Source organism: Cetorhinus maximus, chromosome 3 (assembly GCF_964194155.1).
Source record: "Cetorhinus maximus chromosome 3, sCetMax3.hap1.1, whole genome shotgun sequence".
Classification (NCBI taxonomy): domain Eukaryota; kingdom Metazoa; phylum Chordata; class Chondrichthyes; order Lamniformes; family Cetorhinidae; genus Cetorhinus; species Cetorhinus maximus.
Genome location: NC_135881.1, coordinates 100,404,846 through 100,430,356, shown reverse-complemented (window position 1 = coordinate 100,430,356; position 25,511 = coordinate 100,404,846). Strand labels below are relative to the sequence as shown.

The 25,511-nt window shown below is 39.0% G+C and overlaps 1 protein-coding gene across 2 annotated transcripts in view; it reads right to left on the bottom strand.

The window, feature by feature from the left end:
* col1a2 (collagen, type I, alpha 2) overlaps nucleotides 1-25,511 on the bottom strand; it is a 53,969-nt gene that overhangs the window by 12,581 nt on the left and 15,877 nt on the right. Inside the window, exons 13-37 of one of the 2 annotated variants that reach the window (XM_078538759.1) lie at nucleotides 22,967-23,011; nucleotides 22,765-22,818; nucleotides 22,274-22,318; nucleotides 17,914-17,967; nucleotides 16,488-16,586; nucleotides 16,340-16,384; nucleotides 16,133-16,231; nucleotides 15,946-15,999; nucleotides 15,732-15,839; nucleotides 15,148-15,201; nucleotides 14,894-14,992; nucleotides 14,274-14,327; nucleotides 12,829-12,927; nucleotides 11,899-11,952; nucleotides 9,173-9,226; nucleotides 8,586-8,639; nucleotides 7,368-7,421; nucleotides 6,160-6,204; nucleotides 5,965-6,063; nucleotides 3,353-3,460; nucleotides 2,188-2,241; nucleotides 2,011-2,064; nucleotides 1,757-1,810; nucleotides 1,484-1,537; nucleotides 1,276-1,383 (exon numbers count right to left, since the gene is read on the bottom strand). In XM_078538759.1, coding sequence (XP_078394885.1) covers nucleotides 1,276-1,383; nucleotides 1,484-1,537; nucleotides 1,757-1,810; nucleotides 2,011-2,064; nucleotides 2,188-2,241; nucleotides 3,353-3,460; nucleotides 5,965-6,063; nucleotides 6,160-6,204; nucleotides 7,368-7,421; nucleotides 8,586-8,639; nucleotides 9,173-9,226; nucleotides 11,899-11,952; nucleotides 12,829-12,927; nucleotides 14,274-14,327; nucleotides 14,894-14,992; nucleotides 15,148-15,201; nucleotides 15,732-15,839; nucleotides 15,946-15,999; nucleotides 16,133-16,231; nucleotides 16,340-16,384; nucleotides 16,488-16,586; nucleotides 17,914-17,967; nucleotides 22,274-22,318; nucleotides 22,765-22,818; nucleotides 22,967-23,011 — 1,701 coding nt within the window. Of the gene's footprint in view, nucleotides 1-1,275; nucleotides 1,384-1,483; nucleotides 1,538-1,756; nucleotides 1,811-2,010; nucleotides 2,065-2,187; nucleotides 2,242-3,352; nucleotides 3,461-5,964; nucleotides 6,064-6,159; nucleotides 6,205-7,367; nucleotides 7,422-8,585; nucleotides 8,640-9,172; nucleotides 9,227-11,898; nucleotides 11,953-12,828; nucleotides 12,928-14,179; nucleotides 14,234-14,273; nucleotides 14,328-14,893; nucleotides 14,993-15,147; nucleotides 15,202-15,731; nucleotides 15,840-15,945; nucleotides 16,000-16,132; nucleotides 16,232-16,339; nucleotides 16,385-16,487; nucleotides 16,587-17,913; nucleotides 17,968-22,273; nucleotides 22,319-22,764; nucleotides 22,819-22,966; nucleotides 23,012-25,511 lie in introns of both variants that reach the window. The other variant, XM_078538760.1, reaches the window with a different exon arrangement.

The following is a 25,511-nucleotide window of genomic DNA, read 5'->3' as shown; positions in this document are numbered from 1 at the left end:
AGCAGCACCAATAGGGCAACATATTTCCCAAAGGTACAGGAGTTGCTGCATGCTTCTTGCCATTTGTTTCCGTATGCACAATGTAACGCTCCATATGAACTGCAAGGGGCTTTATTGACTGAATATGCAGCTAGTTTGCTGTCAACAGCTTAGAATTATATAAGTAAATGGTCACCTCCCGGTGAACTTCCACAGCACGATTATATTAAGCCTGTGTGCTGTATCATTGTTGATTGGAAGGAAAGCAAGGTTGGAAGTTTAGTTGCATTTGCACCTTCTACCATCATAGCTTATGATACTTTTGTATTAATAACAGACAAGCTAAAGTGTAAGTAATGAGCAAAAATGTTTAAATGGCCACAGCAGGAACTTTAATGGAGAGAAGGATGTTCAATCTTATGTTCCTTAGTAATGAAATTTGTATTTGAGTGGAGACAGCGGCACACTAATAGTTGGGAATATTGCTTGGCTCTTTAAACTGCTTCAGGTACTGCAATTCTGTAGCAACAATTGTTTCCTGCCATGTCCCAGTGATGAGTTCCCAAGAATACCTGTCAGTGCCATAGGGAGACCCCCTAACATATTTCCATTCAGCTAACTGCAGAAAGTTCACTGGGGTCAGCGCTGAATCCAACAGGTAGGTGGAATTCCTGCCCACTGCACCTCTGCTAATAATAGCGCTGGAGAGGAAATCCTAGCCTCTCTGGATGAATGGAGTATTGGCAGCCTTCACACGGCTACGCCATGCATCACCAAGGGCTCCCCTACAGACACCAATATTGCTTACTTATTCCTTACTTATCACAGGGTAAATGACATAGATTGAGTTTCGAGGCATGCATAAGAAAATTAAATGTTTGTCTGGACATCAGCCTAAATCATATGCTGCGCAAGTATGTTGTCATTAAAGTAAGTTGTGCCCTTCAGCATCTCAACAATTTATCTCAACGTAAACTACTCCTTAGGATCATAATCTCAGCTAACATTTCATCCTCACAGTCAAGGATATCTTAAAGATGACCAGAACTGTCCTAGAGTTTGGACAGTTCACTCAGGACTTTCCTCCTGTTTATCGCTACTTTAGTTACAGTAATAGTAGTGGGCGGCAGCAGAAAGTTGGGCAGGGATGCATTAAGCCACATCACTGACCATTTTTATGCCAGATGATTTCTACTGTCTTAAACCATGATCTAAATGTATAAAGAGAAAATTAACTGTCAATGAACTGAGGTAGAATTATTCTTTACTCTAATGATTTTATGTTAGGATACTTACCGCAGGACCAGCGGGACCAGGTAGACCAGCAGCACCAGCAGAGCCAAGCTCTCCTTTGACACCATTGACACCTTTCTCACCTTTGGCTCCAGAATGTCCATCTGCACCCTACATAAGAAGAAAAGAGTACGATTTTTTTTAAATAGGCAAATAGTTTTAATGAAATGAAAATAATTAAAATAAAATAAAAGAAAGTATTTAAACTTACAGGTGGACCAGCAAATCCAGCAGGACCAGCACGACCAGCTTCACCACGTTCACCCTAGGCAGAGGAAATTCAAACCAAATGATCTTATTGTCCATGCTCCTTCTCAAATAATAGCCTGATTGAAATGTCATTTCTATTACTGTTAATTACAACAGACTTTTTATTCATTGCATTATCGACAATTGATAAGATATTTAGAAGAACATAAAAGAAAACAATACAGGAACTCAGTCTAAATTTATTTTACCACTTGTTCCCGTTTTTTCTACTTACTGGTGCACCACGAGGACCAGCTGGACCAGAGAAGCCAGAGGAACCAGATTCACCCTGCGGAAAAAAAATGTAAGTCAGTTGATGATGGTAGAGATGAAAACTATTATGAGAAGGAAATCTGAGTTGTAACACTAATTAGAATAATGGTGATATTTATGTCAGTAATAAAAGATAACAATGAAATTAGTGATGGCGATATTAATAGAAAGAACAGCAATTCTGATAATTGTGCATGTGACCTTTCAGAAACTTACCCTATCACCAGGAGGGCCACTGGGACCAGGAGCACCAGCAGGACCAGGAACACCCTATAAAATAGCAGTATGAAAGTTAAGGTTAAAGGTTATAAGATCAAGCTTACATTGGTGTGTACTTCTAGGCGCAGCAATATTAAAAGCTTAACTTTATGCAGAAAATTATGGAACACTTACCCGTGGGCCATCTATGCCTGCACTCCCTAGGGGACCTGCTGGGCCGACCTCACCCTATAAAAATATGCATGACGAGTTAGACTACATAAAGGATGGTGCATATATAAGAAACAACAACCCATATTGTTACTCAATATCTCTATGAATTCTTCAAAGAATTACCTTAAAACTTAAACTAATTTTATACTTTTTTGTAGAATACCTATTGCTCTGGCCATGAGCTGAAGTAGCCCTGTTTCTACTTCCATCACAATGTATCCTTTAAATCATTAAAAATAATCAATACTAAATGATAGAAACATATAGGCCTGAATTTTTCAGTGGTCGGGCGCACACCATCGGCGGGCCCCGGAGTGGCAGGGAAACGGGCTGTCGCGATCGGCCCCCGACCGCAATTTCACACTGGCTGCCCAATTAACGGCGTGAAACATGCGCTGAAAAGCTCAGCGCAGCCGGGATAGGGGCAGGAAGAGGGGGGCTGCTTTGAGAGAGCTCCCTGAAGGCAGGCAGCTGCCTCAGGGAGTTGCAAACCTGCAAATAATGAAATAAAGCTGTAAAAAGCTGCAAAAAAAAATGTCCACGCATCTCAATCAAGCACCTGAAAGCATACCTCATAAAAATGCTATCCCCAGATATTTATTTTTATTTTATTTCCTAGTGGAGATTTCATTCCGCCCTTGGGCGAGGTTTCATGAAAAATGCAAAGGCCGCCTGGCCGATTGGCCCATCCGTCAACCATAAGGTTGGACAGGCCACGAGAAATCGCAGACAGTTGCGCGGTTAGTGGGCTTAATTGCCCTCTTAATCGTCAGCAGGCGTGCTTCCAACTTTTGCGCACACCTGCCGAGCGAAGTATCGCACGAGTGTGTGTTGATGTCGGGACACTCGCACGATTTCACGCCCGATCGGGCTGGGCACACGCCCGCCCACGGGACATAAAATTCTGACCATGGAGAGAGCTATAATTATAAAGCTTCTTGTATGAAGCACAGAACACATGTAAATTTCAACAGTTTTTATTTAGATTGGTGGTGGCGCACTGTATTAGGAGAGAGCCCTACAGAAGCCTACACCACAAATCAGCTAGGGGCCCTTAAAAAGGGAAATCATTGAGATATTTTCAGATAGATTAAAAATAGATTCATAATATAAAAAAGCAAATTACCTTTTCACCTTTGGGGCCAATAGAACCAGCAGTACCTCTCTCACCTGGCATACCCTGAGCACCTTGGCCACCTGGTGAACCAAGCAGACCAGCAAGACCAACTTCACCCTAATAAGGAATAAAAATCAACTATTTAAGGTTTCTGAGAGTTAGTTAATACAACACCACACTTAAAGCACTGAAAGCCCCTTTGATACCTTTCTAAGAAATCCTGTTAACAGCGTAAGACCCCAACATATTTAAGGAGACTAATGCCAGATTCAAGTGTGTTCTCTGGACAACTAAGGGCAAAATCTTCTGCTGATAGACCATTTCCAAGTGTCGACACCAGCTCCAGGTCTAGTCCCACACTGGTCTGTAATTCACACTCCTGCCTGATCTTCTGGGTTGTGACCTCCAAATAAGGATGGCAGGCAGGTTCCTGAGGCTGCAGGTCCAATCAGACGGCTAGCAGTTGTGGACAGCTAGCAGCCCCACAGGGAGAAGTGTGCACTGCTGAAGGAGATAGGGGTCCGTGAGAGCACCTCAAGATGAAGGCATCCTCAGAAACATGAATGAAATGCTGAAAATAAAGAGGCCTGAGGCCAGTAGAGGAGGGAAACCCCTTCAGAAGATTGGTGCCTGCTGTGAGTGTGACCTTTCATCCTCATGGCCCTGGTTTTGGGCATAAACATCTTGCTTTGGTGACCCTCCCACTGCCCTGCCACCTGGAGATTGTCTCCATGGAGATGCCCGGCTCCGCACTTATTGGCGGTCCGTTCTGATACCAGGAAGATCCTGGCAGAGTATCCACTGATTCCTCCATTGGGCACTTAATTGGACCATTTGACTATTCACCATTGCTTGGCGGGTAGCCAGTGCTGTGTTGACCCCACCTCCAGCATGACCACCCAGAGGTGAGAAAGTGTTGGGGCACTGACCCAATGCACTCATCTCTGATTTCACTCTCCGTCACGCCTGCAAACCTGTCTCCGGGGGCTGGGAAAATTCTGCCCTAAAGGTCAATATGACATCCAGAATATTACCAGCACAACTTAGGTATGAAATTTGAAGATCTTAGGCCAGAAAAGTTGGAGAATGCAAATTTGACCCTCTTTGAATCCATATTTGAAATATGATCAAATGATTTCAAAGAAATACTGTAGAAGGTCAAGGAATTGATACCAAAGCATAGGCTGAATATTGATAATTAGTCTCCTAGAAATATTCCTGTCAGCTACTCTAAAAATATTTTAAGAACTTAATAGTTAAATTGTGAGAAGATATTATCAGTAATGAGGGAGAAAATATCATGTGCGAATGGTTTTTATTTGATTCCCCCTGGAGATTATAGGTGCAACCCCAGTGCAAAGTGCTTTCACTTCATATTGACACAGCAGTTACAATGGGAATGTGATCAAAATCCAACATCAGGGGCTAGCTGACACCGGAACAAAGCGGAGTGAGGCACACTGGGAGAGTTTCCACACTCTCATTTAGGAGACAGTTTGGGCTTTAATATCTGATTTATAATAAACAAGTATAGTATTGGTGTGAAACTGAGAAAACAAAACTTCACTAAGTCTAAACTTCTACTTTAAATGCATTTTATTTATGGTCCTTTATATTGTGTGATATATGTTTCCTTGTAAATATTTCCTTGATCAAATCAATCCAGTGATAAATTATTTGCAGGTGTAGGCACCAGCTCCAGGTCCTCATCCCACATCGGTCTATAATTCACACTCCCGCGTGATCTTCTGGGTGGTGACTTCCAGGTAAGAATGGAAGGCGGGTTTCTGAAGCTGCAGGACCAATCAGAAGGCCAGCACCTGTGGACGGCCAGCAACCCTACTGAGAGAAGTGGGCGCTGCTGATGGTGATGGTGGACCACGAGGGCCCTCAGAAGTGTGAATGAAATGTAGTAAACAAAGAAGTCTGAGGCTGGTAGAGGAGGGAAACCCCTCCAAAGAATTGGTATCGGCTATGAGTGTGACCTTTCAGCCTCATGGCCCTGGCTTTGGGCATGAACCTTTTGCTTTGATGGCCCCTCACTGACCTAATTTTACTCTTGTGAATTCACAATTGACCTAAACTTGATAGAATATAATCAAATATCTAGGCTTGTGCAAAATACAGCGACATCTAATTAGGTATTAGAGAACGATTTAATGCTGCCTAATGTTTGTGCATGTTAAAAGTATACACATAAATTGCCATTTACAATCCTTTGCAAATACTGACTTTGAATATATTTAATATGATTTTTAGACAGAAGGAAAAATATAAGTGATTTACTTACCCCAGGTTATTATGGTTTGATAATGATCTATATTATGATTTATTCAAACTAAATATTATAATTTTCAAAGTAAAACAAACTACAATAGAGCTTTATAATTAGTTCTACTTAGGAGGGAAACAATCAATGTGTGGCAATGTTCTGTTAGAATTTCAAAATAAAACTACCAGGAATTCACTAATTAGCTGTTGAGCGAGTTTGGGTAACATCAATTGCACATTTGTGATGTCTGTAATTAGATTTCAAGGTATCAACCAAGCACCTTCCTTGTTTTCAAAGAACTTTTAAAATGGCATCGTTTGTTCAACAGAGTTGTTTGCTTTCAGCATACCTTTCCACCATCAGTACCAGGAGCACCAGTGGGACCACGAGAACCAGCAAGACCTTGGGCACCTCTAGAACCTCGTTCACCTGGGAGACCTCGTTCACCCTAAAAAAGGAAAATATGAACCACAATGCTTTAATCATGATCTTATGAAATTAACCAAACTGAAAGTTCTAAAGTTCAGTAGAAACTTAAACTTACTTTTGGGCCCCCGACACCTGGGCTACCAGTATCACCTCGGATACCCTGTGGAGAAATGACATGGTAATAAGTAAGATATTTTGACATCGCAATGCATTATAAAGTACAAATTGTAACAAAAAAAAAGCAATATCTTAAATTTCACCATGATGGTGAAGATTTTTCTGAGTGCTATTGTAATAAATCCTTAAACCCTTTGGTCTTATGATTTCATCACGTACAGCTCAAAAAGCTGGAATTAATGCTGAAAATATGGGGTAAATTTCCATCTTTATTGTCTGGGTTGTAACTGGCCAAGTGGATTGTCTGCCCATTACATAAACCACCTGATTTTAATTTAGTTGAAATTAATGCAATGGAAATCAGATGAGTTCTATAAAGGGCATGCGATCTGCCTCATCAAGTTACCACCCAGCTGCTGAAGATGAAAATCTATTCCAAATACTTTCAATGAAGATTAATATACATGAAATGTCAGTAGGATGAATACTGCTACAGTTTATGTCAGGACAAATATATAAACTTGAAAGCATAATTGTCCTTCAACTTTGTTCAGTTTATAAAGACTAGCAGAAAAGGTGATTTATCGGTGCATCATTTGTTAATTAAATCAAGCTATTGGAGGTAATTAGGCAAATGTTGTTCTCAGTGTAGCTCCGCTTCTCTGTGTGGATGTGGTGGTAGCATTTATCCTGCTAATCTCTGGCCTGTCAAGATTTTGAAGTGGGCCGCCATACCTGCCTGAAGTAGACAGGAATCTCATTAATTTATTCAAATTGGGGTCTGATGACATATATAGGAATCTGATGCACTTTCAATACTGCAACACATAGCGCATGTACTGTGCCACCACCACCCAATAGAACTTGCTGTAAAGCGACCAGACCATTAGTCCTTAAATATACCATTTAAGGCTGCTCAAAAAACTACCCAGATAAGTTTTTTCTATATATGTTTGTATAGAAATAATATTTTAAAGAGGTCCGAACATTAAAGTGCTACGGACATCCAGTGAAATCCATTGGCAGGTTTGTTCTGCTCAATGTCTGCTCAATAAACTAGGTAGGGGTAGTATTGTTATTTCAAAGTTCATATTGGCATAACTTTGTACAGACATTTCAGATTATTCAAGTTCAAACATATAGACCACTCAAATTATTTCTCACATTTTGTCTCTCCTGGAATGGACAGATAATTGGCTGCCTTACCTGATTACCTGGTTTACCAGGTTCTCCAGCTGCACCAGGAAGACCAGGGGATCCCTATAATGACAGAAATAAAATGCTTTACATTAGCACATTGTGATTACAATACCAGATAAAAGAGACATTATTTATGAAAATGTGCAGCTGGCAGACTAGACAAGTGTTATTATTTATAACATTTATAAAACCTTTAATTGTCCAAGAATTAAAAAAAACATTTTGCAAAATTACTTCATACTACATTCTTCTCAGTAATTACACCAAATTTTAAAAACTTTACATAAATTGCAGAAATTTTTGCTGGACATGTTACTGCATGAGTTACTTAACTTGTTTATACCAACTTCTTCCTTCTAATATTTACAGAGGAATTAATCCATTTATTGTTATGAGTATGTTAAATGTTTGTACATTAATATCATTAACACTATTTCTACCCTTAAGACTTGAAATTAGCACATGTTGCTTATGATTAGAGTTAATGAAATGGGAGATCTTTTAAATGTATCTTTTTAGCTAAGAGAATATCTTATCAATCTCAGCTATTCAATCCTCAGCCATATTTAATAGTTAGCAAATGCCCCTGTATTATCATTTCAAATACAAATTGCTTTAATGTAAGAAGGACATTTACATACAATACATGTTTTATTTTATTGGCAAAACACAAAATACTACATCCCTGGGGAACTAAGATTTAATTAATGGTTTTAAAGGAGCTTCAGATAGATAGAAAAGGTCACAGTTGGCTAACTGCAGCCTGCAACCACTTGCTGTAGGTTCAAATCCAGTATTGGTTTCTTTTACCTCCAGCAGCAATGGAATATTTGTAATTTCCTTAATTCAGTGTTGGCAAGGTAATTCTAACACAATAGAATTAAGTGACTCTAACAACTCCCAGTCAGCCATAATATAAAATTTGGAAAAGATGATTAAATACAAGTGGACATATTTGCACTGAAATTAAACTGTGTGCTTTCAGTAAGACACACATTAGCACAAAATGCATGAACATCAATTATTTGTACAAAACCCACTTATTTTAAATTTAGACTAGTACACCAATCAATTGCAACCTGTTTGTATAGTAAAATGTTCAGGATTGCTTTATCTATTTAAAAGTCTCATTTTACTCTGTTGTTCAATAGGGAAGTATGATAATTCAACAAGCTTATTCTATTGTATCTCGTATAAAAAGGATACTCAATTTCAGATACACACCTGGAAGCCAGAACCGCCAGATGGACCAGTTTCACCTCTTGCACCCGTAGGACCCTAAATAATAACAACACTAAAGTTGTTTATCTGATCAAATTACTGAGTGATAAGTATATCTAACTTGTCAAATTTGTATATACAATATTTATGGTAATCAAAAGAAGTAAATTAATTTATTCAGCAATAATATTGTCATTTAAAACTTCCAATCGCATAAATCTTAATAAGTCAGTTACATATGTTTATTATTAGTTTAGCTGCAATGTAACACCCACCAGTATAAAATTGCACGAAGAAAACATTTTGCAGATTTGAAATAACAGCCTTTATAAAAACTAAGATTTTCAAATTAAAGTCTATTAGCATGCAAGCACTTTAATATAATACACTATATCCAATTTCTCTCCATTATTTAAGTCTAGGCGTTGTCCCACTTATTTTAAGTTGGCTAAAGCCTTTGTTAAAGTAAAGAAAAAGGAATTACAAAGTATTAAGCATTCATCAATTAATATTCATACAGCATCATTTTAAGGCCCAGTTTTGTATCCAAAACCTGTCATATAGTTTTATGTTTGTAATTATTTACTTACAGCAACACCAGAAGGACCTTGTGCTCCAACTTCACCATCCTTGCCAGGTGCACCCTGAAAAACAAAGGAGTCAGAAAAAAAATCCTGTCTGTGATATTACTTACATCAATAAACATGACTTACTATCATGTCTGTATTCCTCATACTGATTTTAACATTCAGAACAAACAACTAACTTACATTTTATGTTTGCCATTTTTGGAAACTCTTGTGACTCTATATCCTATACAGTGCCCTGCTGCTCTAATACTGACTTTATTGGAGAATCAGGAATTATTGCTACATCTTTTTCCAGAAATGGAGAATCATATACAGATTTATGCATTTTTCTAAATATAATAAATGACATCTTTTATTTTAGCCTTTGCTTTTTGTGTATTTTTCAAAGAAACTTTAATTAAGAGAAATTGATCAAAAAATATTAACAATAATTGCTTTCTCTCTCACATTGGGGAGCGATTTTCAACAAAGGCTGTACCCTTCCTTGCCTGGGAAACAAGTGATGAGCAGAGGAAAACCTGAGGAATATTTTGGACAACAATTTGTCCACCTGGTTCAATCTTCAGGCAGAACTTGAAATAGGTGTCCTGCCTCTCTCATCCACAACCGGTTATTTCAAGGTGTAAATCCGGTTTTCTGACTGTAATGCTAATATAAATGTGGGTGAGGTATACACACTAATTAGAGCTCTACCAGACATTGAGGGGCCTAACGATTGGTTCATAGAAAGGGCAAGAAAAGTTACTTTTTATTTTAAAATTATGTAAAATCAGGAGGACCACACTGAGTGGAAGCTGGCAATTTTCCAAGGTCTGAAATCGATAACCTGTGCCCATTTCATTCCTGCAACTCGCTTGCATAGTTCAAATAAGGCCAGAACATGAAAATGATTGGGGCCTTGGGATTGTGGCCTTAGGTGGGTGTAATGGATTCACTGCTTTTTCAATATCCATTTCTGGTCAAATTTGAAATTCCCTCGTATTATTTGGTAACTTCCTGCCCATTTGCATTCAATCATTTCTTTTCTTAAGTTCCCACATAATGTGCATGATTCTTGTGAGTAATTGAAGAAAGATAGGCTCCTAAAATGTAAGCCCCTTGCATATAATTTTTTTTACCAGGTTGTCTTACAGAACATCACACTACCATTTGATTGCAATCAATATTCTTACACTTCTTCTTAAGTACATTCCTCTTGAAGGTTCACTTTAGCTTTTAATATGGTGTATTGTCTAGTTACCTGTTTTTGAAAATATCATCTTTTAGTTGTCTGAGTGGCTTAATGCTGAGGGAGAGTTCACCTTTTTAGGCTAATAGGACCACAGCTTTGAATTATATGATGAAATATTGCATATGAATGCTAATACAATTGTCTAAAATTCTTCCCTCCACCATTTTAGTATAGCCATGAACCTATTTGAAATAAATCAATTGATGTCTCCATAAAACAGTGAAGAAAGGAATTTCAGAAGACACATTAAAATTTGAATGCTAATATTTCATTGGAGAATTTCAATGCTGTGGGAGATGGAGGTAATGTACACTGACCTGTGTACAAGAATTGCCTGTTTGCTTTACAGCCTGCACAATTTTACTTTCCACTGAAGTCAACGTATAATACTTCCTGTATTTGCATTTCTAGTGCACGCAGTTAAATTATCTTTAAGTGAAAGCCATGAATATTAGTGGAATTTGTTACATAGTCCACATAGATCAGGCATTAAAGGCTGAAAAGCACTATTATAAATATTAGCAGTTGAACACTTACAGGTTCCTTACAATGGTTCTGTGCTATCTTACTGCAGGATTTAACTCTTTCATTTAAGACTGTTTAACCCTCTGTTAAAAACGGACAGGGGAGCATTATGCAAAAAAGTTGTTTTTCTGCTGATATCACAACAGCAGCTCCAATACTTAAATGGTTCTAAAAAAGCACACTCTTACTTTAAGTGATGAAGTAGATTGGGCTGAATTTTCTCGCCCCGTGATGACCGGCTTGGAGATGGGGGATCTGAGAAAATAGCGGGGTGGCTGCGAGGGGTGGTTACACGCTCATCCCCACTCGGGAGGTTTCCCAGGCCTGATTGGCTGCTCTCTGAACAGAGGCTGGTACCCAATTTACAAACAAGGTCCCAATTAGGACTGATTTTGCAGTACTGCTGATGGCAGAACCTCCAACCACCACTTGCGGAGGCCACCAGCTTCATGAAATAGACACACCTTGGAGCAGTCAGGGGGCCATCAGAGCCAATGGCCCCCGGCCCCAGTGAGGGGACTGCCAGCAGGAAAGGCCAAATGATCTAGCTGGAATGGTTTCTCCTCTGCGTTAACAGACTTACAGGCTTGGCCCCTCTGAAATTTTCATTTAAATTTTGGTTTCCATGTTGAGGCACCCTTGTGATCTCCAACATCAGCAGCACCCACCTTTCCCAGTGGGGTTGCCCAGCTCTTCTGCTGCCTGTCCTCTGATTGGGCTGGCAGCCTCAGGAGCTGCCCACAGTCTTTAACTGGATGGTGAACACAGAGGCAGGCAATTAGGATGCCGCCTCTGGGAAGGTTTCTTCACCGTCTTGCTCCCAGCAAGTGGGGGCTTGAAGCCCCATTTGGTCCTCAGGTAGGGGTCTCTGGGAAAATCCTTGAGTTTATTATGCATTGACTTTATACGGAGCATTAAATAAGCAATAGTGTTGAAACTTATACAGAAGAACTAATGGCATTGAACATACCCTTGGACCAGCAGAGCCAACACTTCCTCTGTCACCAGGCTTACCAGGTACACCCTGGGAAATAAAACAGATATATTAATAAGAATAAGTTATGACCCCATTACAAGCTTTTTCACCTTTGGAATTTTGTAAAATCTTGTTTGAACTCATCTAAATTAATTCAAACTAGCTTATATTTTATTTAACCCGACTAACAAGGCTTGTTTCTGAACCAAAATTTGTGGGCTTAATACCAGACAATACTTGGCTGCAGAACTAGTGCAGCAGAAGCTAAAGGTGCTTTCACATTTATGGTTTCTGGCAATGAGACTGTGAGAGCTGGCATCCATATATTCGCCCCCTGGATTTATATTGCCCGGGCTACCAATTCTGCCATTCAGCTTTTTGAGCCGATTTTAGTTATGTAAATGCTGGGAGCTGGCATGGATATATCACTCAGGCACAATCTAAACCACAGATGAATTAAATGTATCGGTCACTAAAGAGAAACAACAGTTGGGATTTTCTGGCCCTGCCGACCACTGGGATCTTCCGGTCCCACTGAAAATCAATGGACTCTTGGCCAGGCTGCCCATCCCCAGTGCCAGGTCCTGTTAGGGCGGGGCTGGAAAATCCCAGTCAACATCTTTTGCATCTATTTAGTTGTGGAATCAACCTCCAATCACTTATATTTGTCTAACTAAAGCTGTCTTTTGAGCATCAAAGCTAAAATTCAGAACACGCCGCAAAATTGTCTGTAATATATATGTTTAAGTTCATAAAATATCAAACGTTTTTAAGGAAAAACTTATTTAAAAATCATCTAAGCAATTTCAGTTTAGAAAAATGATATTTAAAGACCAACTGTAAAGGCTAGTCAGAAAATGTTAAAACAAAATATTTTGTAATTTAGAATTTATTTACTGATAAAAATGTAATTGTGTCACTTACAGTAGCACCCTTTGGACCAGGGAAGCCCATCATACCAGCCTGACCTCTTGGGCCAGCAGCACCAGGGGGACCACTACGACCTTCTTCACCAGCTGGGCCCTAAAATGTACAATCTTAGACAATGAAACAATGCTCTTCACAAGTTACTGTAGATTATTTTTGTATTAAGGTCAATTAATTGTGCTTTGGTTTATTATTTTACTTCCATGCATGTTATTACTAATTGCAAAAACATTTGAGTGAATACTCTGCATTTGTTATTCATTTGTAATTCCATAGTAGTTGGCATAAGGTACAATGCACGAACCTCACACATTAGTACGCTTTAGTATTTTAAAGATCACATTCTACATTGAAGAAAATTGTGGTTTGGACAACACAAAATTAAAATCAATTGAGGATCACTACTTAACCTATGATATTATATCCAGTGATATGTAAATTGCAGTAGGATTTATACCTTTAATCTACTAACCTATGTATTGGTCTGAAATGCTGGGATTTAAATCAGGACATTATAATCTTAATAACGCTCCAGTTATCACTAGACAGTAATATATAAAATGCAACCAATTCAAATAAACTGCTATAATTGCAGTGAGATGGCTGATACCCTAAATTTTGTGTTCAATGTGTAATTGGGTTCTAATCTAACATTTAAAATGTTGCCACATGGAAGCCCCTTTCTAAAAACCAAATGCCCATATTTTCTCAGGCAGGTTTTTCTGACATTTTGCCTTTTGTGTAGCTGAATATTGTTTTAGTACATTGAGTTCCTTGTGTACTAACAGTCTTGGATACTTTCTCCAAATATATGTCACTGCAATATTGTATTTAAGAGACTATTTTGAATTTCATAATATATATGCATTATGCTTAAACATGTGTTTTTATAATAAGTATATGGGTTCATTTTTAGGTAATTAATAACTGATGTCACATTACTATATATTTGCGTTAATGTAGCTAATTGTGAAGTATACCTTTTGTGTAGGGGGTGAGTTTCATGTACAATATTAAACGAAAATATTATCTCATGTTACTTCTGTTAAATAATAATGGGTATGCAATATTATTGCACCATAAATAAGTAATTGTTAGTATCACTATTTGGCACAGTGTTTGCAGTTACTGTACCTATATTAATAAATTATTTGAATTGCTTCTTAATTAAAGAGTTGTTACTTTAGTTATTAGCAAAACCTAACAATTGAAGCCTTTTAATTTTTAAATGTTCTGCAACATTGGTAATGTATTATCCCCATGCAATTTGCCATGCTTGATTCAAACCTACTTTTAGATTGAATAAGCTGTCAAGAATGGGGAACAGAAAACCTCAAAATCAACTTACAGCAGCACCTGATTTGCCTGGAGCACCTATAATGCCAGCACTACCTACGATGCCCTGAAAAAATAACACATTACTGTAAGGTGAGAAAACTTACTGAAACACCTTGATTTCCCACAGCACCAGTTCTACCAGGTTGTCCACTATGACCCTATAAATATTGAGGAAAGCAAAACAAATTTAACTGTCATTCTATCGTGTATACAACAAAGATACTTTATTTTGTATTTTCAGTGAAATCTACTCCATTTCATAAAGTCTTTAAAAAACTCTCAAGGATTAGTTTTAATTTGGAGTGATGACAATCACATCTGTGAAAATAAAGTGTGTTGCTCCTAAAAGTGCCCAGAAAAACCAATGGAACATCGGCTCCAAGTTAAGAAATAAGAAAAACAAAATCAGTGACATGACATTCTCTTGAGGACATATTTATTTCTTAAAAATCAGGAAATAAGTTAAAATGACTAAATTACATGGTACTTTTTAATAAAGTGATAATTTCTATTGTCTACAACATAATTCTGGGAGCTTCTACTAAAATGTCGATTATAATTAATTTGCATTAAAAAATATAATAGTACATCTGAGTAAGAAAATATAAACATTATATAAAGTCTGAAAGTATATAAATAAATGATAAATGACACTCAACAAATTTTTAATTCCATGCAATACAACTAGGCCTATTACTATTGTAGTTGTTTCCATTTTACATACCCGTGCACCAGGCATACCACTTTCACCAGGACGTCCACCGTCACCAGGAGGCCCTTTGGGACCAGCAGGACCAGGTTCACCACGTCTACCAGGCAGACCCTAGAAATGAATTAAAAAGAAGGTAGTGTCATTCTGAATGTAACATATAAATGCACCATTCCAGTTATTTAATAGAGAAAATGTTACAGATCCTTAAAAAAGACACATTTCTCAATTTATACTTAATGCATTAATCATAACAAAGCAAACTTTACCATGCCACCAACTGGTCCATCACGGCCTGGGATACCACGGTTGCCAGGGGAACCCTGCAAATGAAATGAGAGAAAAGGATGAAAATCTACTTACCCCTGAGACTCAATGAACTGTGAATGTATTAAACTTACTGGGGAGTACCAGTAAAGAATGGTAACACAAAATTAATATTTTCCTATTTATATTAATGTTGTTTGCTATACCACCAATTTATATAAAATTATTATAAAGTATATGGATTAGTGTTATGCAGTCAAAGCTATTATGGTCTTTTCTGTATGTATAGGATTGTCCCTCAAAAAACTCTTGTGATCAGCACATTAGAATGTGTTGAAAATAATCCAAATAAGTTTAAATGATGAATAGTATTCAGACACAAATTAATTTGTGAGTATACTGAGTCTCTTAATAATTTGAGATTCATTAAATCAGAACTATCATGCTAGGACTTTAGAATTAGACACTAAGTATTTCATGTAATGTCTCTAAATATTACCATTAGTTATTGTTTTAAATTTGAAGGTTTCTCTATATAATTCAGTAATATATCAATGTAATTTTTACTATTTAAAATTAATCTTACCCTCTCACCAGGAGCTCCAGCAAGTCCCTGAGAACCAGATTCACCACGAGGCCCTTTCTTGCCTTCTTCACCAGATGGACCAGTGACACCTGCTGGGCCAGGATCACCCTGGTTTTGGAACAAAAAAGTTGAAGACATGGGCAAAGGCAATCAAAAATAGGAAAGAAATTACACAATTAAAACATAAAATGCGCATCTATTACAAATTACTTACGCGCTCGCCTTTGGGACCGGTCTCACCCTTGATACCTTGAACACCTGGATCACCCTGTGTGGTAAGTTTACAAAAGGAAAATATTATTAGAATTTTAGTCATAACTTTGGTAAAATGCTGTTGTTGCAACTGATGAGGGGATTATTTCTAGCAATTGCTTTACTATAGGATTATATTTTTTACTTACAGAGAGCCCCCGGAGACCCGCAGGACCAATTGCTCCATGTTGGCCAGCAAGACCACGTGGTCCTGGAAAACCAGGAGCACCAGCAACACCTGGAGCACCCTATGTGAAAAAAAACACAAGACAAACATTTGATATTTTAAAATACAAGTGGATTTATCAATGAGGCTGCTTCTGAAAGCACTAAATAGGTGTGCCATATATACTTACAAATGCACCCTTTGCTCCATTAAGGCCATTTACACCTGCATTACCCTAGGATTAGAATAAAATAATGAATATAGTAGATGCAATTTTTCCAGTTAGGTAAAATCATATCTCAAGATGCAATAATGATATTGTCACCACAAGTACTTACAGGAAGACCCACAGGTCCAATTGGACCTACAGCACCTGGCTCACCTCTAGCGCCCTGAGCACCAGATGGACCACGAGCACCAACCAGTCCAATCTCACCCTATGTTATACAGGGAGAAAAGAAAAGAAAATTATTTATTCAATATAGGTTGTTATCACAAATATGTTGCACTTATTAAGGTACTAAAAACTCAGTACTAAGCACATCTAGCACAAACTAACTTTCTTTATAATCTTCTCGACCAACACATGATTACTGAACATTACAAACTGAGAAAGTCTAATTCTATTTAGCCATGGACTATTTTAATTCAAATTATTTTTAATTCTGTTGTTTCCATGAAGATGCTAAGACAAATGGAATGGTAGCTGCAGTAGATCCTATCTAAAATAATCAAATACTATTGAATAATTTCAATTGAGGTACAGCAAAGAGAGGATATTTAATTTAAAATCTTTTGGTGCTAGAATACATAAATTATAACTTCATTGTTCTGATTTACATTCGGCTTTTGGAGAATCTTTTAGGCTTTTTAACCACCAAACTGAGACTTTTTGATGGTAAACTATTTTACTGTCTGAAATAAGTTATGGATGCAACATTCTTCTGGTAGGCAGAATGTCTTAAGATAGCCATGACAATTAACTTAGTTATTAAAAACTCAGCATAATTTTAGTTTGAATAATAAACGTATTTCTGCCCGCCTTTTTCTCAGGTATGTTGTAAAATTTTGAGTTTTGTGCCTTTAATATCACTGGGTTTCTGAATTCTTGTGATGTTGGAAGTGTCCAAATAGAAGCACAAAAAAATAATAGGATACAGTTAAGAAATCCAGTTAATAAATAAATGCCTAGTGACAGCTACCAACTCTCATACGCTTAGATTTGTGGGGGCTAAGTCAAAATAGTCCCTTTGTGGCTCCAATAATGATAAAATGATCTCAATGATTGTTCTTGTTTGCACTGCTTTATCTAGAATTTGACCTGGTAAAAGTTGCAGAACTATTTTACTTCTGTAATTTCTCAAGATAATACAATATTTACTTTGATACAGTGTTGAATACAATAAGTTTGGCATTTGTGTAACAACAAGTTAAATGTTTGGTCTGTGTAGAATTATGTTCAAACAACTAAACAATTGTTGCAATTGGTTGTGAAACACCTGTGTTACAACTCGGGTTTGTGAATGGGAGTCATTGTTGTACTTTAAGCATTTTAAAATTAGCGATAATAAATTGTGACAGGTTACAATGAATTGGTAAATAGCTTATTTAGAGCATTCTCATAATTCCTAATGGTTAGAGACAAAAGGTCATAAAAATACAAGAATATCCCACACTGAAAATGATATTTTTATGATAAAACGTGTTCACCTTGTTCATATTGTACTGCATTCACATTTTGTTATTAAAAATGACAAACCTTACCTTGAATCCAGGGCTGCCTGGGAAGCCTGGGGGACCATTTGCACCTATGGGTCCCTTTGAAGAAAAGAAATTGCAAATGTTAATGGTTTGCTTTTTACCATGTGTTTCTGTGCTTTATCAAAGCCTGCAGGGGCAACTTTTATGTTAATGCTAATGAAGACTGTACTAAATGGGGAAATAGTTAAAAACCACCACCCAAATCAATTCAATGTTATCAGAGTGGACCTGCTTATTACAGATTAGGCATCAGTACCTGGAGAGATACTATTGTAGTATTGTACCTGTCTACCAATGTTATATTATACCACCTTTACAGGAGTACTACCATAGACAGTAACTTTCATGGAGGTCATGAAGAGATTTGAACAGTTTAGACCTATACTCGCTAGAGTTTAGAAGGATGAGAAGAGATCAAATTGAGGTATATAAGATACTAAAGGGGACAGACAAAGTAGACGTGGAGTGGATGTTTCCCCTTGTGGGGCATTCTAGAATGAAAGGCCATAGGGGTGGTAGATTTAAATCAGAGATGAGGGGGAATTACTTTTCTCAAAGGGTCGTGAATCTGTGCAATTCACTACCTCAGAGTGCAGTGGATGCCAGGTCGCTGAATAAACTTAAGGAGGAGATAGACAGGTTTTTAATTAGTGACGGGTTGAAAGGTTATGGGGAGAGGGCGGGAAATTGGAGTTGAGGCCGAAATGAGATCAGCCATGATCATATTGAATGGCGGGGCAGGCTCGAGGGGCTGAATTGCCTACTCCTGCCCCTAGTTGTTATGTTATGTTATGTTATATAAATTAACTTATTATTTTTTCATATTATTAATGCGTAGTACCAGACTAACAGTAATTTACAAAAATATATGCTGATACACTGATGATATTGGAGGTGCAATTTAATAGCAGCTGAAAACGGACATAGGGATCCTGATGGGTGATTAACCTGCACCTGTTGATTGCAACACAGTGCTACCTGATCATTTCAATGCTTTCTCCATTCAGCCAACCCAAATTATGCTACTGGTTGCCTGGATACATCAGCGGGGCCAGTATCATGAGTGGCTAGCATCACTTAAAGCTAGCCTGCAGTGCTGAAACCTAGCTTGTGCTTCTTAACGTAGAGCTGTCTTATGGCCGGGGCAGATAGTGTTAGTCATGCAGGGAATGATCTGACTTGGGGAACATTGGAGAATAATGTGGCTCCAAGATTTAAGGCTGCATTGGAGGCCTTGGTTAAGGAGGTGCAGAGGAGGAGAGATGTCATCTATCCACAGGGGGCCAGGTGGTCCCCCAGACCAACTCACAGAAGGCTGCGGGAGCTGGTAGCCACAGAGGTCAGTGGCTGGAGTCAAGCCCTGAGGATCTGAATACAGTGCTGCAAGAAGTTTAATGACCTCTCACGAATGATCAAGGTCAGTGGATACATCTTCAAATGCCATGTCCCATCTACTCCTCACTAGCCTCTCACAATGCTTAACTTACCATGGCTAATCTTCTCCTACCAACAATTTATATCAATCAGGACTCATACCCAACATTCCCATGTGCCACAGCACTTTCATACACTTAGCACTGTTGCAAGCTTCAAAACCAGATCTCACACCTTTCATACACTGGCAGCCACATTATCCAAACAGATTGTACCACACTCATTGACACACTTCCCTTTCCCTTGCAAGACAAGCTAGCGGATAATTGGAGGCAGCACGAGTTAACAAGGCAGGGACAGGTAGGCCTGTGTGTCCTAACCCCCATGGGGGAGGTGATGCTGGCTATTATGGGAATAGTGATTGCTGAGGCCGTGGCCAGTGGTGGGGATGAAACTATTGAAGATGAAAGTAGCCTCATACCTAATCCACCTTCTCTCACACTCCTCCTCATAATTCCACACTCTTTTCTGATCTATAACCTAAGATGGTGTAGCCACATATAAATAGACTTTTCTCCAACCCGAACGATAATTCTACAATTGTGTCTTTCTCTTTTCAGTTATCCAAGAAGCTCAGCTTGGCCAGGCATTGAAAGGACACTGACAAAAGAGTAATATAGAGGTGAGATCTGCATGTGGTATGACACTAGGCATGAGTAACCTGCAGAGGGGAGGGAACAAGGAGACCACACATGCCAGCTCACCAAAGGCTGAGGTGTAGGCAAGTTCTGCTGCCTAGGGCTCAGATGAGTATTTCAATGGGGCAGTCTATAGATGGATGCTGAATGGGCATACATAACAAAATTCTTGGTGCATTGTAAGTCTATTAGAAGTCCTGTGGTCAATGTCAGGAAGCATGGAGGAGTCTGGCACTAATTTGGCACAGGGCTTTACACAGAGCTTGGAGCCAATCATTTCCAACATGGAAGTGGTGCCAACTCCATGAGAACGCTTGTGGATGCAACCATGATGCAGCATTTGATAGCTGATGTCACAACTTCCCAGAAGAAGCAACAGGAACTCAATGTCTGGATGTTGCAGTGAAAGCTCAGCTTGCTGTGATATAAAGTCAGCTTGATGCTATCATGGTCGTGGACTATAATGTTCAAAGGAGTTTTCAGAGTCTCACAGAAGTCCAGCAATCTATTCTCTAACATATTACTAGGATTGCTGAGGCATTGGCACGGGAGAGTGGCAGTGGCTTCAAGAAGCATAAACCTGGTCTCCTCGCTCAGGAAGACAGCATTCATCGTCTCATTTCCAACACTCCATCAGTGCCCTTGCTGTTACCAGTCAGCTAGCCAGCCCAGACTGATGCCATCCATCTAAGATGTTGCAGTCCGCAGCTAGGCTCTCAAGGCTCAGAACTGCTCGAGGGTGTCCTGTAAGGCCATTTGCAGTCTGTCAGTTGCCTTCCACTAGCTATGCTGCAGCCATTGGGGTAGTACCGAGTAGGAACGCTAGGGGCAGGATCTTCTGGTCGGCGAGTGGGGGCAGGGCCCACTCGCTGATGAATAAAATGATCCGGGGTGACGTCGGGTGGAACTCCCGACGTCACCCCACATCATTTCCATTTTCAGGTTGGAGGGGTCGCAGCCGAGTTGGATGCGTACCCGCCAACCTGTCAACAGCCTATTGAGGCCATTAGAAAACCAATTCAGCTCATTAATCAACCTGCCCATCCAACCTTAAGGTTGGCGGGCAGGCCGGGAGCCCAGGCGGGCTTGTGAAGAAACGTGAAACCTCGTCCACTGGCGGGATGAGGTTTCATGAGGGTATTTAAATTTTAATGAAAGGTTTAAATAAATGTTATGGACATGTCCCAACTCATGTGACAGTGTCACATGAGGGGACATTGCAGGAAAATTTTTGAACTCCTTTATTAAAAGTTGAAAATCTGAGCTGACCTTCTTGAGGCAGCACTTAGCCTTAGGGAGATCTGTGCGCTATTTCGCGCGTATGCATGAAAGAGTTCACTCCTGACTGAGGGAATTGCCCCCTCCCGCCCGCACAGGAAGCGCATGCTTCCTGGTGGACGTCACGCTGGGTGGGCCTTAATTGGTCCGCCCACGTAAAATGGGTGCCGATTGGGAACCCACCTGCTCACACTTGCTTCTGCTCTTCCCCCCTTGATGGGGGAAAGATTTTGCCCTAGAAGAGGCAAAGGCACACAGAAGACAGGCACTAAGGGAATGCACAAGGGAGATTAGTTGACTTGTATGCTATGTCATTTCACATATAAATTTGTCTTTTTATTGTGATGACTGACTCGATGGGCTGAAGGGCCTTTTTCTGTGCTGTAGACCTCTATGACTATTTATTTATATATTCTATGACTTTTATTCTAACATTGCGGTCAGTGGACATTGTGATGGTCATTGATAGAGAGAAGGTATGGTTGGTGAATGGGGAACTGGGCTGCGGTTACTAATATTGCACTCAGATAAGTCAATGACAGCCTGAGCAGCAAATGACTGCGTTACTCCTTCCTTTTCTTTTTCTTCCTCATTCTCCCGGTCCTCCTCCTCATCGTTCTGCTCCTCAACTGTCTGCCAGTAGCTGGTGGCAAGGTTTGTGCCCTCATCATGGCAAGGTTGTGCAGCATGCAGCAGACTATCACGAATTTTGAAACAGCTTTGTCAAGGGCTCTAGGGCTTTTTCAGAGTGGCCTAGCAGTGAAAATTTGCTCTATTACATTTTGCATAACAGCATGGCTTTCATTGTATGGATGCTGCACACAAGTATTTGGGTTGTGCACTGGAATCATCAGCCATATTATCAGTGTTGCTCAGTAGCTACTCTTTGCTTTGCCAGAGACTGTGACTCTCCACTGAGGGATTTCAGAATCACTCATAACTTGTTAATAATTGCACATTTTCTAATTAAATGATGGAAGTTTCAATTAATAATATGCAAATGGAATACTTACAGGAGGGCCGACAGGTCCAGTCAGACCATCACTGCCTCGGGATCCCTTAAAGGAAACACAAAAGTTGTATTAGTACAATTACCAAAATCTAAGAATCTTACAAGACAAACTATCAATAGGCATCAAATTGATCATCAGCATAAATATTGAAATAAAAGCTGTTATGAAAATGTTAGAATGGATTACAATATAACATCACAAAGAGGCAAAGCATTTTTAATCATTCTCAATATTTTAAAAATAATCTTAGAGATCTACATTTAATGGCATATATTTTATAATGTTCAAAAATATTATTGGTGACCTGAAAGCAGGGTTTCATTCAATGCGAAGGCAGTTTTGCCAATTAATAAGTGAAGAATTAGGAGGGCTGTGAATCAGATGTACCGACCATCAAGCCGAATTGTCTGGTCTGCCTCTTATTGAATGAGGTTCCATGCTGGGAGCGCTAACAAGTGGAACTGAGAAAATATTAAAAGCTTGAAACTTACAGCTGGGCCAGCAGATCCACCACGGCCTCTCTCACCTGGACCACCACGAAGGCCCTGTTAGCAAAAGAAAAAGGTATGTTTACTTTTGCTCAGTGAATGTATTATTAAAAGTTGCATATGATATGGTGTACAAAATTATCATTAAGGATTATGCAGTGCGAGATTAGAACTATTTTTCAATATTGAATGGTGAAACGCGTACCGAGAGTCCAGGGCTACCGTTTGATCCTGGGTTACCAGTTTCACCCTAGAAAAAAAAATGAAAGCAATATTTATTTTATTTGTTGCCTTTTACAATATTAATAACACAAGGAAGCACATGAAACAATGAAACCTGAATGAATGATACTTTCTAACCTTACCTCATAACGAAGATCCTATTGTTTAATTTGTGCAAAATATTTCATTGCTTGATGCCTGGCTAGCTTAAAGCAAATGGTTTTGCTCTGTACTTCCTTTTGGACATTGAAACATGCACTTGCTCACTGTTCTGAAAGTAGTGGAAAAACTACTCCAGTGATGAATGATATAAGCTCTGTTTATAGCTTAAAGATTGCTCAATGTTCCTCATGTTTAGTAGCAGATGTAGCCCACTTACACTGTAATCCCGACAAAGTCGGTCATTTTTTTTGATGGAAAAGTTCAAAATGTCTAATAATTTGAACACAGTAATGTAAATAGCACAGTAAATTATAAATTTAGCACTAAAAACTGAATTGGCATTTTATTTGAATCAAGAAACTTTAAATCAAAATGAGTAGGACTGTACATTATTTCCTCAAGGTGATGTTAAATGGTAATAATATTCTTTCATTTACATCTGCTGCAAGATTACAGCAGGATATAACGGAGTAGAGAATTCTGACATGCAATTTGCTACTTTCACTTTGCATAATGTGTATACTATCATCTTTAGAAAACTTGAGGATATGGATATGAGTTTCTCTGGCCTGTCTCTATTGTGTCAATTTTTCCATGTGTTACTCTGGGCTTAACCAATAAGGCCTGATAAAAATAAGGGTGGTTGAGAAATAGAAGATTTGCCCTTATCAAACAAAAGAGAAAAAGTATATAGGGTATACTTGGATGCTGCTTTAGTAATCATTTGCCTCTTTAGGTTGTCAGAAACATGATTCAGTGCAAAAATAATACCAGATCCTCGTTGTCTGCCATGATCTTTGATAAACCTCCAATCTCTGAGGATTGTTCAATGGAATCATGAAATGCAAATTTTGAACCTGTTCTGAGATGTGCTTACAATGGAAATTAAGCATTTCTGGCTCTTGTGGAATGTTCCTATTTGTATAACATCAAGTTATCTAAAATAAATCATTAAATACAGAGGGATGAATTTTTCTGGTTTGTTCACAATGCTAAAGTCAGCCTTAATTTGGGATCAGGAACCTAGAAGCGACTGCAGCAGGACATTGGTCACAATCTTCCTGGAGGAAAGCAATTAAGAAGACACTTTTGGAAGCCCCATCCAATTAAGGATGGTGGACAGACAGGGAAGTGGGAGGTTCAATCAGGAGGCCTGCAATAATGTCTCGCCGGTAGCCACACTGGGACAAGTAGGTATTGCTGAGGCAGACAGGAGACCCTGAGGGTGCCTCAAATGGAGCATTATGAAACATTAAAAATCATGCAAAGACACAACTGTCAGGCTGACATTGTGCAGAGGGAGCCCCTCTGTGCTGGGGCGATTGAGAGGAGGCTTCAATGGCTCACCATCTCCCGTTCAATTATGGGCTCTGACCTCAATGGGGGGCCCATCCGTCACTGGTAAGAAACCCGGGGGTGGTGGGGGTGGGAGGGGAGTGCCATCACCTTTCCCCCAAATTGGCTACCTACTGCTGACAGGTAACCCATATCTGTGAGGCTGGGAAGACTCCCCCAGAGATTTATGTTGGAAACAATGTCTGGCATGTTTATTGGAGAACTGTTTTGGTTGTTTTATGGTGAACTTGAATATCTACTTAAAATATGTCCAGGTACTTTGCAAGGAAGCCTGGCACTTGACTATTTACTGCAGTTTCAAAACCCCAAAGCAGCTTTTCTTCTCTTAAAGATATGATGAAACAGTTAACATTTGATTTCTATACTTTATCATGTTCTGCCATGGAAACAATTAATGGCCCTAAAGTTATAAATCTATTTCTCATTTCTGCACTGGGGTATGCATAGCTATGAAGCTAAAACGTGTTTATTTTTGACAAAGAATGAGTCATTGCCCTCATGAAACAATGTAAATTTTTACACATGGTCTGGAGAAAGAACATTTGGCATATCAACTCACAACTGTGGTGAGTAACTGAACAGCCTCAGCAGCTTCTGAGCACATTTGGTACTGTATTCTTTTGTACGTGTCACAGCCACATAATATTTCATTCTAACTATTTTTTTTTGTATGCACATTGTTTCTGAAGTCCTCCAACCAGGCTCCAATTCCTGGGAGATAAAAATATTAGGCAAAATCATAGTTATTTATCCCTGTTTCATTTGCATGACTATAGCTTGATAATAATCAGTCTTATATAGCCCTCATGGGCATCTTTACATGTGAGAACCATGAATTCTTTAATTCCAGAACTGGCTTGGAATGTAAAGAGCAAACCTGCTAAATCAGGCGCTTTATGAACTTTCTGTGATGATGTTAGCTGCAAGTGAGTGCTTCTGACTTTCATTATTTTATGGCATAATTCAGTATGACACACATTTAATGGAACACTGCTGTTGCTTCATAGCTT